Source organism: Caenorhabditis briggsae (genome assembly GCF_000004555.2).
Source record: "Caenorhabditis briggsae complete genome, chrX, whole genome shotgun sequence".
Classification (NCBI taxonomy): Eukaryota; Metazoa; Nematoda; class Chromadorea; order Rhabditida; family Rhabditidae; genus Caenorhabditis; species Caenorhabditis briggsae.
Genome location: NC_013491.2, coordinates 4,738,964 through 4,755,475, shown reverse-complemented (window position 1 = coordinate 4,755,475; position 16,512 = coordinate 4,738,964). Strand labels below are relative to the sequence as shown.

Below are 16,512 nucleotides of genomic sequence, written 5' to 3'. Positions count from 1 at the left end.
TAATCTGTTTTATGTGTATTTAGGTTTTCTTTTTCTTTTTTTCGTTTCATTTCCATTCACAGTTCCCAATTTTTCACTTAATATTTTTTCAATTGCATTTTTTCTCAACTTTCCCAGTTTTTCAAAAATTTCCAGCTATTAGTTCTTCTTTTCTGATGCGGTTTTCCTGAGGGTAGTATCGAGCTTTGTTGTATAAAACGCAATTTTCTTAAGGATTTTCAAAACTTTTCATTCATTTCCAGTCTTTTTCCAAATTCCCGTTTTCTTGTCTCCGTACAAGAGCTTAACGAAATCTCCCTGTTCTTATTTTTTGATGTGTTTTCAGCGAATCTAGTCAAGTGTCTTTCAACTTTTCGAAACAATAAATTTTTGCGAATTTTGATTTTTTATGCTGCGCTCGTAGAGACATCCTCAAAAGTTTGAAACAAATTTCGAAAAAGCCAGGCTCTCTAAAAATGGAAAGAATACAAATCTCGAACCAAAAATGCAAAACCGTGTGATCGCCAACACAAAAGGACACGTTGGCATTATATATCATTTTCAATGCTAGATTTTTGAATTTGTATTTAATCTTCACTCAATATAACAGACTCTTAATCTACTTCAATTTATGGGTTTGTTGGAAGCTTAGAATTTCAACTTTTCAAAAAACGATTTCTAATAAATTATTTTTGACTTTTAAGACAGATCCCAACTAATTAAAGAAAAAAATTTAAGTTTTGATTTTTTAAAATTACCGGGTTGCGGATAACTAGTGTGTTTCTAATTCGTTATTTAAACGAGAATTTTGAAGTTCTCCTCTTTCAAACTTTTGGTATCAACTTATTCTAAAATTTTCGTCTTACCCCTGTCCAAATAAAAAGGGACTATAATTTTTTTTTCAAAGTTTTCAAACCTACCGTACCCCAACCATAACTTTTAGATTTGTTTTTATTACCGAAAATGGGATTTTCAGTTAATGTCTTTTAGCATTTTTTCTCTTTTTTATTGAGTCTAATTGTTTCCGACATTCAGATAATTTATCATAAAATGCAAATTTTGAAATCCAAAAAAGTTTAAAGAAATCTGCATTCTCCCGTCTTTGGAATTTTTTCTTTAAAAGTTTCTTATAAGGGATCGTTAAAAAATTAATGTCCTGCCTCCGCAGTTTTTAACGATTTCAACAAAAGGATTACGGTAGTTTTCAAGTTTCCCTTTTTAATTCTTTTTCAATGTTGAAATTCCTATCTTCTCCACCTCAACTCCAATTCCAAAATAAACGAGAACTCATCACATTTTATTTTTCAAGTTCATTTGGCTGGAGCCTCTCCATCCGAAAAGTGAGAAATGACGTGATTCATACGATTCGTCCTTCTTGCCATCTTCTTGGAGGATCCCCAATTTCCGCAGTTTTCTTTCCCCCGGTTTTTTCTTCCACCATTTTTTATTCCCGTTTACTCGCTCTTCTGTTTTCTATCCCTGGCAGAGTCATTTAGTCAATCGGGCATCGTTCGGTGAAACACAGAGGGGAGCGGAGAATTGAAGAAACGCCTATTTGGATTTTATGGTTTTTTTTGAGTCCTAATCCGCGCCGCTTTTTAAGGGAAGAATGATGAGGAGAATAAGCTAATAGCGTTCAGTGGAACGTTTTATAAGTGCACCCAGATAAATTCAACACCCAGAGGATCCTGGCCGTTACAAAATGCATATGTTCACAAAACAAATGCCATTTTGAAAACCGACAACGCATTACACGAAAAGATGCTGCTTCAAAATTCATCATCAGGGGACGAAGACCAGAGGGCAGTGCTTAGGGCAGATGTGCATCATATTGAATGATGGATTGTATCTGTAGGGGCGTGTACATTGTCCTGTTCTTCTTTCTCCTCGAAATAACCCCGCTGTTGGTGGTTCCCTTAAACGGCAATGACACTGTTTGTGTCAAGAATTTGGTATCACACATCCTTTATGTCCACCAAGACCATCTGTCATCAGGCGACGCGGTTGTAGGGGGGTGGTGGTAGACGGGCGGAGGGAAATGGGCCGAGAGAGAGAGAGAGTGCTCATCTGCACTTTGACTCCTCCTTTTTTCTTGGGAAGATCCTTCAACATTTATTTTGCCTTTTGAACACTGCTAAGAATTTTTGGATCAATTTCTTCGTTAAGAATCCAAATGTGTCCCTCTGATGGCTTTTTTTTTGAATTTCTCGTCTTTTTACCGAAATGTTCAAAAGAGTGTACCAACCAACAGCGAAGGATTTGTACAAATCGCTCAATCTGAAAAGTTTCCAACACGCTTACAGTAACCCTGTCTAGTCATCGTTTTTCTTAAAAACGTAGAACTTGGAAAAAGAAGAAACAAAGTTAATAAGTGTAATAGGCTTCAGTAAGAACTTCATTGCATGTTTGGATGTATATTCAAAACTTCTGATTAGTTGCTTATTTCAGTTTTTGAAAGGTGAAGAAAGTCGTTTTATGCCTTTTGATGAGGCCAATAGAAACGGAGCTCTACAGACTTTTTGTTACTTTTTGCATGTACTCGTGTGTGGTGAACTATTTTCAATAGTTTGAATGTTGAAAAAGCTGGGAATCAAAAATATTGTAATTGCTTCAATTGAAGCTTACCATATACATGCACTTTGAGCTCAATTATCTCGAATCCAGTGAAGGATATCAAAGATTTGTCAACTAGAAAAGTTTTTCCGTGAAATTACCGAAATTTTATCAGTGTGCAAATTTTTAGTATTTTCCACAGGAGTTGGGATGATTGAGCTCAAAGATAACGATATGGGTGGCCATCGATTAGAGAAAATACAGTAGTAGAGTATTCAATCACAATGTACGGCGTAGTGTTCTCACCGTTCATTTACCATATCCCTATTTCCACGGTGCTCTGTCATCCACAATTTTCGTGAAATATACATTTTGAAAAAAGCAAAAATGATATGATATTCCGGATTTTTGAGTCAGGCCATCCTGAAACTGAATGCGCGGTTTATCTTTCAGCCTTGCAACGTCATTTGGACAAGTTGTCCAGAAGAAACCCGAAAATTCAGAAATAGAAAATTATAATTTCTTGGGCTCCGCGACGTTTCGAAAGCGGACGTTTCGCAAGTGTGACGTTTCGCAAATACGACGTTTCGCAAGTACGACGTTTCGAAAGTAACAGCTTTGCGCTTTTTTGCATGGAAGAAAATTGAAAAACTTGTGTTAGAGTGTTTAAATGGTTTTTCGAGCAGAGTTTTGTATATTTAAAGTTAAGAAAGCATTAATTGCCGTACTTGCAAAACGTCGCACTTGCGAAACGTCGCACTTTCGAAACGTCGCACTTGCGAAATAAATCGAAAAGTGTGTGAAACAGTTTCAAAAATACAAAGCTCTATTCAAAAAACCATTTAAACACTCTAATACAAGTTTTTTCATTTTCTTCCATGCAAAAAAGCGCAAAGCTGTTACTTTCGAAACGTCGTACTTGCGAAACGTCACACTTGCGAAACGTCACACTTTCGAAACGTCCGCTTCCGAAATGTCCACTTTCGAAACGTCGCTGAGCCATTTCTTGGGTTTTCATCTTACCGTGAAAACTGTAATAGAACGTCACCCTTTACTTTAACTTTGAGCTTAATCATCTCGGTTCCTATTAGAGATATCAAAAATTTGTCAACTGGTAAAATGTTGATGATATTTTGATCAACATTTTGTCAGTTTATAGATTTTTGATATCTCTTATAAGAAACGAAATAATTGATTTCAAAGTTCAAATAAAGAGTGACTTTCTATTAGAGCAAAAACCTACCCAAAAATTTCTTAAATCGTTCATCTCACAGAATCACGAATCTCACAAATGTGTATTTCAACCCCTCGAAGTGTCTTTTCCCAACTCATTCTTGTGTCATTCTCAATTTTCAATTCTTCCTTCCATCACTCTTCCCATTTCAGCTCCCCGTGACCAGTGGCTTATGACGAAAAATCACCGTGGATACCGTAGGATTTATGACCCATCTCTCTTTTTGACGTTTTTCTGTTTTTCCTTCCCAACTCATTTCACCAGACCCTCCGCCCATTCTCTTCCTCTCATTGCCACGTCTCCTATACTCCGCCCATTTTTTGGGAAGTCGGCTGAGCTCTTTTCTATTTAAGAGCATTCACTTCAAAACCTTTTTTCGGTTCCCCCACTTTTCAACGTCACGTCTTCTAGATTATGGCCTGTTGTTCGAAATTCTACGAACCCCCAAATTTCGTGATCATTTTAATTTTCTTGGCACTGTCGACAACTTTATGCATCATGTTCAGCTTTCTGGTTCTTGGCCAAGATCTGATGGTTACCACTCTGACTAGTAAGTGTTTATAAGATACATCTTAGTGAAAAACCTGTAATTTGAAGCTTCAGCAATTGCAATGGTATTATCGTTGATTGGAATCATTCTTGTTTGCAAAGCGATGCTTGGAAGATTTAAGAATCGTCAGCCACCAGTGGTTCTGAACACGATCAGAATCAACACTCAACGTATCCATATTCCGGATCGTCCACCTCTTCCACCATGTAAGTCAAGTCCTCCTTCGAAGTTCCATTCCTCAATTCCGCGAAAAAAAGCTGAGCCGGGAGGGAAAAAGGCTAATTGAGGGTTCCTCTTTTCCTTTTCAACGAAGCGGAAGCCACGTAAGATTATGTGAATGGAAGGAGGGGGGGGGGGGGACCGCGGGTCGGATGAGTGATTGTAAAATTGCACACCAAAAGAAGACGACAGTATAATTCCATCTTTTCATGCCACAATTCACATACACCCATCTGTCCCACCGCTCCTTACAAAGCGCCTTCTTTTCACCCTCTGTTCCCAATCATGTAAATGAAATGAGGGCTTATAAGAAATTCTGAATTTTTAAAAATATAATCGTTTGGGGAAAGGGGGATAAAGGTTATTGGGGTCTTCGAAGGTGAGATAACTGACATTTGCTCTTTGAGCTGAATTATTTCGGTTACTACAAGAGATATCAAAAATCTGTCAACTGATAAAATGCTTGTCATAACATTGTTCAACATTTCTTTGTTGTCAGGCTTTTATATCTTTCACGGAAAAGGAGATAATTAAAATTGAAATTCAGGTTTACGGAGGCGTTATTTTTTTTTTCAGCGTTTATTGTAATAATTCAAAAAAATAGTCGGATAGGTTCTTCCTTATTTGGAATTTTTTGAATATTTTCACTAAACCTGAAGAAGATCTATCGATATTCATTTAGATCATTTTCAGGAGTCTGGAGCTCGGCGGTCAAGTTCCCGATAGCTTTGAAAACTTTGGAACCAGATCTAGATTAGAAACTTCGCATTCACAGAATTGATTGAATATCCCTAGTTTTTCAGCTAATTGTTGATTTTTAAAAGACACACTTTTTCTGCGAGTTTTTAAACTCAAAATCTGAAAAAAGATGTCTTTCAGAAATCGGCAAAAACTGTGAAACTAAGATCTTTCAAAAATTTCTGTGAATGCGAAGTTTTTAATCTAAGTATATTTTATATCCTCCAAAATTTTCGAATTGATCGAAAACTTGACAGCCAAGCTCCAGACTCCCGAAAATGGTTAAAATTTCCGGATCAACGAAATAATGCGTTTTTGTCTATCTTCGTGGCCGGTACTGTACATGAAAAAATCTTGTTTGCTCAGAATCTAGGCTAATTCTCAAGCAGTAGTAATAGTAATCCTCTTACCAAAACAATTCCTTTCTATTTATTCTTCATATTTCTTCTGGGGGTCACCTACTGTTGGCAACATTGAATGCTGTCACATCTGTTCCCATAAAAACCGTATCTTCCCGCGCGCGGAGGAAAACAGTAGAATCATCCCGGCCTTGACAAAATGAAGCGACATCTGCTCTCCTCTCCCCCGTCCATCCCTCATCATTGCCAATATAATGATCACTTCTTCTCCTTCTCGGTTAGCACAAGTGTTTGCTGGAGAGAACAGAAAGACAAGATGCATAAAACAATGGACCATCTTGGAAAACCTGGGTGACACCCGTCTGTTACTCTAGCAATTACTTGGCCTGGGGTTTACTCGGGTTTAATAAGTGAACTAAGTGGGCGTAATTAGATTTTGTTTTAATATCGAATGAATGGTGAGAATGGTGGGAAATAATAGGAGGGATCCAATAACAGGAGGGTTTTGTTTTAGACCTGCCATCATATATGCCACCGTTCCCGGTTCCACCACCACAGATCTTGATGGGGGAGACGTCCATCAGTATTCCACCACCACCGGAAAGCAACCCACCATCATACCACGAGAGTGCTGAAATCGAGGAACGACGAATCACTGAGTAGGTTGAAAAAGATCAGAGAGGAACTAACGCTGTTTTCAGAGGATCAGGAAATTAAATTTTTCTAAACTACCGTATTTTTTTAATACATTGAAGCCCACCCCAAACCGTCAACTTTGAGTATAATTATCTAGATTACTGAGAAATATGCAAAAAAAATATGCCAACTGATAAAGTATGGAGTGATAATGTGGAAAATAGTTTATCAGTTCACCGATTTATTGATATCTTTCACAGAAATCGTGATAATTGAAATTGAAGTTTACGGTTTGAGTGGGTTGCCATTAAGATAAATACGGTATGTGTTTATAATCATGTCAGAAAAATTTTGTCAGTTTATCATTTTTCATGTTTTTTAAAAGAACCAAGATAAATTAAATCAATTTTCGAAGTCCTAGAAGCTCTAGAGCCATGTAGGTCAAAAATTTTTAAATGACCATTTTAGTGGAAAAAGTCAAATTAGAGTGTATCAAAAAGTACTTATCGCTTGTCGGTTGGGTCTGAAAAATTCAGGGATCATAAAACAAATATAGAACTTCATTTTTGTAGCTGTCAACTTTTTTGTACAATAACTTGTTAGAAAGGTATTCATCATCCAAAGAAAACACCTTAAAAATTTTGAAATTACCATTGGAAGTGGTGGCAACCTATCTTTTAGGCAAATGAGTGCACAAAAAGGTTTTAACTAAAAAAATGAAGTTCTATCATTTATTTGAATTTTATGAAATTTCAAGACCAAACGGACCAGTGATAGGTAGTTTTTTAGACACTCAAACTGTACAGTTATCTACTTTTGAGACGGGGAATATTAGCCAATAGTGGGAATGAGAATGCCGCCAATCATTTTACAACAACTAAACTTAATTTTCACCGAATTGAATTTCGCTCTTTTCAGCAACTCCAACGCACCACCGGCATACAATCGTACTAACTACGTCTCTGACAACAACATCGCTAGCTTCTCTCCACCACCATACTACAGTCCACCAAGCCCATTCTTTGGCTCTGCTGAGCAAACCACCTCCATGTACCTCTCCTCCGAAGATCTATCCACGTCTCCAGTTCCAATCTCTCCATTGCCACTACGAAATGTCCAACTGCGCGCCCCATCCCCAGTCCGACGTCATCCGGCCCGCAAACCTCGACGATCTCCACGTCAACCGAAACCACAGGCAACTGTCATCCGTCTTCAAGATGAGGACTCCGGAGCATCAACGAGCACTGCTGTCCCGAAAACTTCAACTCGGTTAGGGATCTTTGAAGTGACATCACAAACAAAATTTTGGATTTTCAGCACTCCACTTCCGCAGATGTTCATTGACTGCTCCAAAGCCGAGCCGACACTTTTCACAATCAACGGTGAAGAGTCAACTATCTAGAACCTTCCACAATATCCACTTTTTAGGCGGATTGTGGGAATAAACTAACCGATAGGTCATCTGGCTGCTTCAACTCACACAACCAAATAATTTTCGAACGATCTCTTGCTTTTGTTAATTTATTATACAGGTTCTCCTGCATAACTAAGTTATTACCTCCCGTCCGTAGTTTGCATTTCTTTATTTTCATCCTGTGAAAAAATAATTTAGTAGATTGCACCACTCCTCCCGATCCCTTCCAACCCGTTGCCAACAAAAGTTTGTAAATAAATGCTTAAGAATGTTATGACATTGATTTATTGAACTTTGAATCGGTGAATCGCATAAAAATATTGAAAAATATCATAATCCAAAAAAAGTCGCACAAAAAATGGGAACAAAGTTTACAGCTCAAAAACTGAAGCGGGCACCCATCCCATAGTGTTATCCGATTTGTGACACAATGCATACCCTCCGTCCATGTTGAGTATCTGAAACAAGAAACAATCTTATCAATTTGTGTTTAGGATTGCAAGTTAAGGCGCTAAGGTTCTTAAGAAAGACAACAAAAACGGACATTGACTTCCTCCATAGCGTGAATGGTGGCCTCTCCTTTTCTTCTCATTATGTAGTTGTGGCGGGCACGAGCTCGGATGGCTTGGAATAATGGTTCCGGTTCAGGTTGCTCTTCGATACGGAATATGTCACGGCTGAAAAATAGTAAAATATATGTATGTTAATTAGAAAACTAGACCTCTATTTTTGCTTAATCATTTTTCAATACTCCAGAAAAAATTCTAGATTACTTTTCAAGGACTTCAAATTGTATTGTACCGTATGGAATGTAACAGACCCTCATGCATACAAATTTGAGCTCAATTATCTCGATTCCTATTCAAGCTATCAAAAATGTGATGTGAAAAATGTGAAACATGTCAAACAGGCGAAACATTTTTGATTTTATGATGGACATTTTATCCGTTGACCACTTTTCGATATCTATGAGAGGAATTGATATTAATTGGCGGGAAGTCATTACTTAAAAAGTTCCTTCGGCTCTCAGTTATTCCTTTTATCAATCTTTGTTTTGCACAATAATTTTTATGTCGTTACGTTTCTCACGATTTCACATCGTAATAAATTATTATTATTATTATTATTATTATTAATATTATTATTTTATGTTTTTTGAGTACAATGTATCATACATAGCTTTTCTTCCAACTCTAATTTTTATCAGAAGCCTTCCTCCGCAAAACTTTTGGCTCTACATGATTTCAGCGGTCCCTAGAGAAAATAACGGTCCGCAGTGAAAAAAGCGGTCCGCAGGGAAAATAATGGTCCAAAAAGAAAATAACGTTCCGGAGCGAAGTTTGCCTTTGGGAATTCAGGAAAACCCCATAAATCCTGTTTTTATTGAATTTTCAATTAACAATCGAACTTTTATGTTGTTTTGTTGGTTTTTTTTACGCCCTTGTGAAATTTCGTACTATCATTAAGACAACACAGTGTTTATTATAACGGAGCAGTATTTAGAGAAAAAGTGAACAGCTTAGTAATAATTTTTGTTTGTTTCATTCTCAATGCCTTCATTTTGTTCATACATCTGTTCATCTTCATCTTGGTGTTCTCTTGCATTTTGATATGTTATGTCCGTTATAATAAAACATTGTGTTGTCTTAATGATAGTACGGAACACATGAGCGTAAAAAAATTAACAAAACAATATAAAAATTCGATTGGTAATTGAATATTCAATAAAAACAGGATTTATGGGGTTTTCCTGAATTCCCAAACGCAAACTTCGCTCCGGAACGTTATTTTCTTTTTGGACCATTATTTTCCCTGCGGACCGCTATTTTCACTGCGGACCGCTTTTTTCTCTAGGGACCGCTGAAATCATATAGAGCCAAACTTTTACTACTCCCCACCAACATTCCAAAGTGCCAAAGGGTACAAAGGACCGTAAAAGAAACCTTCGACCGATTTCGTCATCACACAATCTACAAGGTCTGCACAAAGAGTTGAAAATTTACTGTTTTACGGCGCCATAAAATTTTCAATTTTCAAACTTTGATGATTACTTAACGGCGCCTTTTGTTACTATCTCTTTTTTTCGGGAAAAAAGCCCCGACCACTTATCAGACCACCCTTTTTGGATGGTTGTTTGAAAGAATGGGGTAACTTTTGATCGAGGAATTTTTAAACAAATATTTGAAAAACAGTTAGTCGTTTTCAAACCGGACTCTCTATAATTGTCAAAAAATTGAAAATAGTGCTAAAAACTCACACATCTGTTCGCTTTCTCTGACTTCCATTGCTCGATCCCCGGCCGCCATTTTCCAACGAGTGGTGTCTGTAAACAGGAAGTTTCTGGACATGCGTTATTTCTACAAAGGATTATATGGGTCTTAGGTGGGCGCTAAGGCTCCCGTCAAAGTTTGTTTCCGCAACATGGTCAAAAAATTCAACGTGTTGCTCGATTTTTTTCATGTTCCATAAAATTTCTTTATCAGCGGAAGGAATGTTTTAATCAGATCGTGTCACCAACCCGGAATCCTGTTTTTCTGCCTCCAGTTGTTTTCTCATAATCTGACATATTTCGCAATCGTCAATTCCACGGTCACCTCGGAGGGTATCAAACTTTTTGTGGTTTTCCAAGTGGCGTAAATAGGCTCGATTTTGATCGGTGGCTACTGGAGCTCCTGAAAACAGTACGTGTTCTTTAGTTGTTATTGATAAGAATCTTGTGATGATTGATTGATTGCAATTTTCAACAAAAAAATTGATCAAACTCTGTCAACAAGTTCCTAATCATTTACGAAAATGTCAATGAGATGCTAGTTAGTCAAAATACCTTTGTGCTCGCTACCTGATAACTGAAGAGTATAGAGTTAGAGAAAAATGCACGACGCCAGACTGACGGCAAACTCTTATCAAACTCGAAATTCACTATTTTACGGCCTCTCAAGTATGGAATTTTGGGTTGCGGAGGAAAAAAAAAGGGAAAAAGGAAAAAAATCTTAAGGGTCAAGCAAACTCCAATTAGCTGATAGGGATAGTGCAAGGATTCAAAAACCAAATTTAACATTTCACATACCAGAAAGTTCAAAACTGGGCTGTGCAAAAATGGGTGTGGTCATTCCTGGCAGCACTGGGACACCAATTTGTTTGATGTGCTCTTTGGTGGACATATGACGTTCTTTATCGTTTTCATGATCCTCCATATACGAGTGCTGCTTAATCTGAAAAGATGGAGATGAAAAAAACAATTCATTTAGGCAGTATTGGAATTTCGACTGAAGTCATGAAAATAATTGATTCAAAATTTCGAAAATTGCGGGATTTTCTCTAATACATAGAAGCCCACCCCATGCTTTGAGCTCAGATATCTTGGTTCCTGTGAAATATATTAAACAATGATCAACTGATAGATTATTTATCGTAAAATCACCAACATTTTATCAGTTGACAGATCTTGATATCCATCGTAGGAAGTTAGACTTCTATTAGAGTGTATAGGCTTTCACCGCTCCGTCAAATTTGAGATTATTTATTTTGGCTTTAGTGAAAGGTATCAAAAATGTTCAATTTGCCAAATCTTGTTAATTGTAAGGCGCGTATTTTGTCAGTTGACCACTTTTTGATATGTCTTATGGAAAATATGATACATGAGCTCAAAATTAACGTTTAAACCCGCTTTCAATAATTGAAGCCCACCCTATACGTTCACTTTGATCCTTTATATCTCGGTTTCTGTGAAAGATATCAAAAAGTACTTACTGGCAAAATATTTTTGTTATAATCATAGTTGCAAAAGGCCCGGCCGAGCCGGTCCGGTAGACGAATTTTCTCGGCCCGGCACGCCTAACACAGTTGAAAAAATACCCAATGTAAAATTGGGTAATTTGTTTGAATTAAATAAAAATGTTACAATTTTTAACAAAATTAACAAAGTAGAATGTAGTCCAAAAATAGGTATTTTTTCTTAAAATGTTTGAAAATATTTCAAAATTTTCGAAAAACATTCAAAAAATCGGCGTCTGTACGAGCTCCGGGCCGACCCAAAATTTCGCAACCGTGGTTATTATAATTAACGTTTTGTTAGTTGACAATTTTTTGATATCTCCTACAGCAAATGAGATAGATGTGCTCAAAGTTAAAGGCGCTTTCATTATTAGAAGCCCACCCTATAGGTTCACTTTGAGAACTATATCTCGGTCACTGTGAGAAATACTGAAAATTGATCAACTGGGAAAATATTTGTGATGATATAATCAACTTTTTCTCAGTTGACTTTGTTTTGATATCTTCTACAGGGACCAATATAAATTGTCTCAAAGTTGAGGGGCATTCTATCAGAGTGTTCACAACACAGCAAATTTCACAACTTGTTTACCTGGAAATTTCCAGAGAAAAAATCTTTGCAAGCAAAAATATTTGTTTAGCTAGTGAAACTCATGTTCTGCTATTTTTCTGAGTTTCTGCCAAATAAAAACTGCTTACCTCTGGATAATTGAAGTTTTCATCTGGTTGCTTGGACACTGTTGGATTAGTTGGTCTTTGGAAACTTGGCTGTTTTTGTACTGACGGTTGGGACACTTCGATTGGGATGGTTATTGCTGGAAGTTGCTGAGTTTGGATTTCTTGGAATTCTGGAACATTCTGCGGGGCAAACTCCGTTCCGATTGAATTCAACGATGGGCGGTTTTTGGGTTTGTAGTTCTTTACAGTGTAATCCGGAGTTGGAATATAAGGATTTCGAGCTACTGCTGTATATGGGTTCCGGTGCTTTCCAATAGTAAAATCATAGTCAGGAACGGGTACGTGAAAACGTGACATGATCAAGTGGTAGAGTAGGACTGTCGAAATGAAAAATGAACAAAGCAATCAGAGGAGGCACCGGACTCGTTTTTTTCTTCTCCTTCTTCTGTTGTGCTCTTTCTCTCTTACCGTTTTCCGCCTCCTGCTGCCCTGTTTGCTCTTGTTTCAGGGGGCGCGTCCATCGTTTTTCTCCTTTTTTCCTACATCATACTGTTATCTATCATGTGTCCTTGATAGAGGAAATTTTTTAGTTGGGTGTGAAGGTTGAGAGGAGGGAGAGAATGGGTGAGCTCACCAAGTCAAGTTCGAACATGATTTCATTATTCATAGATTAGGCGAAATGTCAAGATATGAGCATTATTGCAGTTATCAGTGACTTAATGTTAGTGACAAATATTATTTTCGGAGAAGTTCAGGTCAGATTTTTCTGAAAAGAGGTGTTGCGTAATTTCTAAATGACTCATTATATTTTTCAAAATATGAACTTGAAAATTATTGACAGCAATTTCAATTTGATGAATCTACTTTTTTTGAAGTTAACATAATTTGTGATTGTTTTATTGAGGAATTGAAAATTGAATTTAAGAAATGTTGATTTGAAATTTAGAGACAATACTGTAGAGCGTTAGAAAAACTAAACGCCAATTTTTCATTGGATAATTCATATAGTCCCTCAATTCTGCTTTGCAAACTGCTATATTTTGCAAATATAGTCTCTGGAAGCATGAAAACAGTTTTCAGTCATTTTAATAAATGATCATACCAAATTGAAGCATGTTCTAACTCTACCTTGATGGTGGGTATGATCATATTATCCTTTCACAGTTTTCAAAATCGGAAAATTTCAAAAATACAACTTCTGAAAATTTCTGGTCTTACTGCAAAAATACATTTTAAAAATGATTGCTTTTCTCTGGAAACGTTCAGCTGATATTCCTCTGAATTGAAACAAAGTACAAAAAAATGTGATAATTTATTTGGAAAAAGTGAGACTGTTTGAAATTCAGGCAACTGAGACGCCGACAGCAAAGGTTCGTAGTCTGTACGCAAGATTGAGACCCCTCATAGTTTTTCCAACCCGATACCGGAGAAAAAACACCGAAGTTTGCATCCAAACCTTACGGGTGGAAATATGAAGTACTGCCGGATCAATACAACTGAGACGCCGACAGCAAAGGTTCGTAGTCTGTACACAAGATTGAGACCCCTCATAGTTTTTCCAACCCGATACAGGAGAAAAAACAACGAAGTTTGCATCCAAACCTTACGGGTGGAAATATGAAGTACTGCCGGATCAATACAACTGAGACGCCGACAGCAAAGGTTCGTAGTCTGTACACAAGATTGAGACCCCTCATAGTTTTTCCAACCCGATACCGGAGAAAAAACACCGAAGTTTGCATCCAAACCTTACGGGTGGAAATATGAAGTTCTGACTGGTCGATACCCAAGTGTCAGGAGAAGAAAAGAGACAATCAGCACCACTCAGAAGATCGGAAGAGGAAAGTTTTGAGGTAAGTGCAAGTGAAGAAATTAGTATAGATATTTGAGCTCTGTGTAAGGAAATGTGTTTGCAGTGCTAAAAAACGTAATTTTCCCAGTTTATTTTTTCGATGTGTCGCTTTTTAAATGAGGGGTCTCAATCTTGCGTACAGACTACGAACCTTTGCTGTCGGCGTCTCAGTTGTATTGATCCGGCCGTACTTCATATTTCCACCCGTAAGGTTTGGATGCAAACTTCGTTGTTTTTTCTCCGGTATCGGGTTGGAAAAACTATGAGGGGTCTCAATCCTGTGTATAGACTACGAACCTTTGCTGTCGGCGTCTCAGTTGTATTGATCCGGCAGTACTTCATATTTCCACCCGTAAGGTTTGGATGCAAATTTCGTTGTTTTTTTTCCTGTATCGGGTTGGAAAAACTATGAGGGGTCTCAATCCTGTGTACAGACTACGAACCTTTGCTGTCGGCGTCTCAGTTGTATTGATCCGGCCGTACTTCATATTTCCACCCGTAAGGTTTGGATGCAAATTTCGTTGTTTTTTCTCCTGTATCGGGTTGGAAAAACTATGAGGGGTCTCAATCCTGTGTACAGACTACGAACCTTTGCTGTCGGCGTCTCAGTTGTATTGATCCGGCAGTACTTCATATTTCCACCCGTAAGGTTTGGATGCAAACTTCGTTGTTTTTTCTCCGGTATCGGGTTGGAAAAACTATGAGGGGTCTCAATCCTGTGTACAGACTACGAACCTTTGCTGTCGGCGTCTCAGTTGTATTGATCCGGCCGTACTTCATATTTCCACCCGTAAGGTTTGGATGCAAATTTCGTTGTTTTTTCTCCTGTATCGGGTTGGAAAAACTATGAGGGGTCTCAATCCTGTGTACAGACTACGAACCTTTGCTGTCGGCGTCTCAGTTGTATTGATCCGGCAGTACTTCATATTTCCACCCGTAAGGTTTGGATGCAAACTTCGTTGTTTTTTCTCCGGTATCGGGTTGGAAAAACTATGAGGGGTCTCAATCCTGTGTACAGACTACGAACCTTTGCTGTCGGCGTCTCAGTTGTATTGATCCGGCCGTACTTCATATTTCCACCCGTAAGGTTTGGATGCAAACTTCGTTGTTTTTTCTCCGGTATCGGGTTGGAAAAACTATGAGGGGTCTCAATTCTGTGTACAGACTACGAACCTTTGCTGTCGGCGTCTCAGTTGTATTGATCCGGCCGTACTTCATATTTCCACCCGTAAGGTTTGGATGCAAACTTCGTTGTTTTTTCTCCGGTATCGGGTTGGAAAAACTATGAGGGGTCTCAATCCTGTGTATAGACTACGAACCTTTGCTGTCGGCGTCTCAGTTGTATTGATCCGGCCGTACTTCATATTTCCACCCGTAAGGTTTGGATGCAAACTTCGTTGTTTTTTCTCCGGTATCATGTTGGAAAAACTATGAGGGGTCTCAATCCTGTGTATAGACTACGAACCTTTGCTGTCGGCGTCTCAGTTGTATTGATCCGGCCGTACTTCATATTTCCACCCGTAAGGTTTGGATGCAAATTTCGTTGTTTTTTCTCCTGTATCGGGTTGGAAAAACTATGAGGGGTCTCAATCCTGTGTACAGACTACGAACCTTTGCTGTCGGCGTCTCAGTTGTATTGATCCGGCAGTACTTCATATTTCCACCCGTAAGGTTTGGATGCAAATTTCGTTGTTTTTTCTCCTGTATCGGGTTGGAAAAACTATGAGGGGTCTCAATCCTGTGTACAGACTACGAACCTTTGCTGTCGGCGTCTCAGTTGTATTGATCCGGCAGTACTTCATATTTCCACCCGTAAGGTTTGGATGCAAACTTCGTTGTTTTTTCTCCGGTATTGGGTTGGAAAAACTATGAGGGGTCTCAATCCTGTGTACAGACTACGAACCTTTGCTGTCGGCGTCTCAGTTGTATTGATCCGGCCGTACTTCATATTTCCACCCGTAAGGTTTGGATGCAAACTTCGTTGTTTTTTGTCCGGTATCGGGTTGGAAAAACTATGAGGGGTCTCAATCCTGTGTACAGACTACGAACCTTTGCTGTCGGCGTCTCAGTTGTATTGATCCGGCCGTACTTCATATTTCCACCCGTAAGGTTTGGATGCAAACTTCGTTGTTTTTTCTCCGGTATCGGGTTGGAAAAACTATGAGGGGTCTCAATCCTTGTACAGACTACGAACCTTTGCTGTCGGCGTCTCAGTTGTATTGATCCGGCAGTACTTCATATTTCCACCCGTAAGGTTTGGATGCAAACTTCGTTGTTTTTTCTCCGGTATCGGGTTGGAAAAACTATGAGGGGTCTCAATCCTGTGTATAGACTACGAACCTTTGCTGTCGGCGTCTTAGTTGTATTGATCCGGCCGTACTTCATATTTCCACCCGTAAGGTTTGGATGCAAACTTCGTTGTTTTTTCTCCGGTATCGGGTTGGAAAAACTATGAGGGGTCTCAATCCTGTGTATAGACTACGAACCTTTGGGTACCGAGCTCGAATTCGTAATCATGTCATAGCT

At 38.4% G+C, this 16,512-nt stretch overlaps 2 protein-coding genes across 2 annotated transcripts; one reads left to right on the top strand and one right to left on the bottom strand.

The window, feature by feature from the left end:
• Positions 1-4,377: 4,377 nt before the first annotated feature.
• On the top strand, positions 4,378-7,670 carry CBG17270 (the record flags this gene model as incomplete). The annotated part of the gene is made up of 4 exons (XM_002643878.2): positions 4,378-4,522; positions 6,147-6,291; positions 7,187-7,537; positions 7,586-7,670. 4 exons carry the CDS (start codon positions 4,378-4,380, stop codon positions 7,668-7,670), a joined length of 726 nt encoding a protein of 241 aa, XP_002643924.2.
• A 383-nt stretch (positions 7,671-8,053) lies between these two features.
• CBG17269 lies at positions 8,054-12,491 on the bottom strand (the record flags this gene model as incomplete). The annotated part of the gene is made up of 6 exons (XM_002643877.1): positions 8,054-8,140; positions 8,227-8,359; positions 9,940-10,005; positions 10,201-10,354; positions 10,750-10,894; positions 12,156-12,491. The coding sequence occupies 6 exons, from the start codon at positions 12,489-12,491 to the stop codon at positions 8,054-8,056; spliced, it is 921 nt and encodes a 306-aa protein (XP_002643923.1).
• Between the last annotated feature and the right edge of the window lie 4,021 nt (positions 12,492-16,512).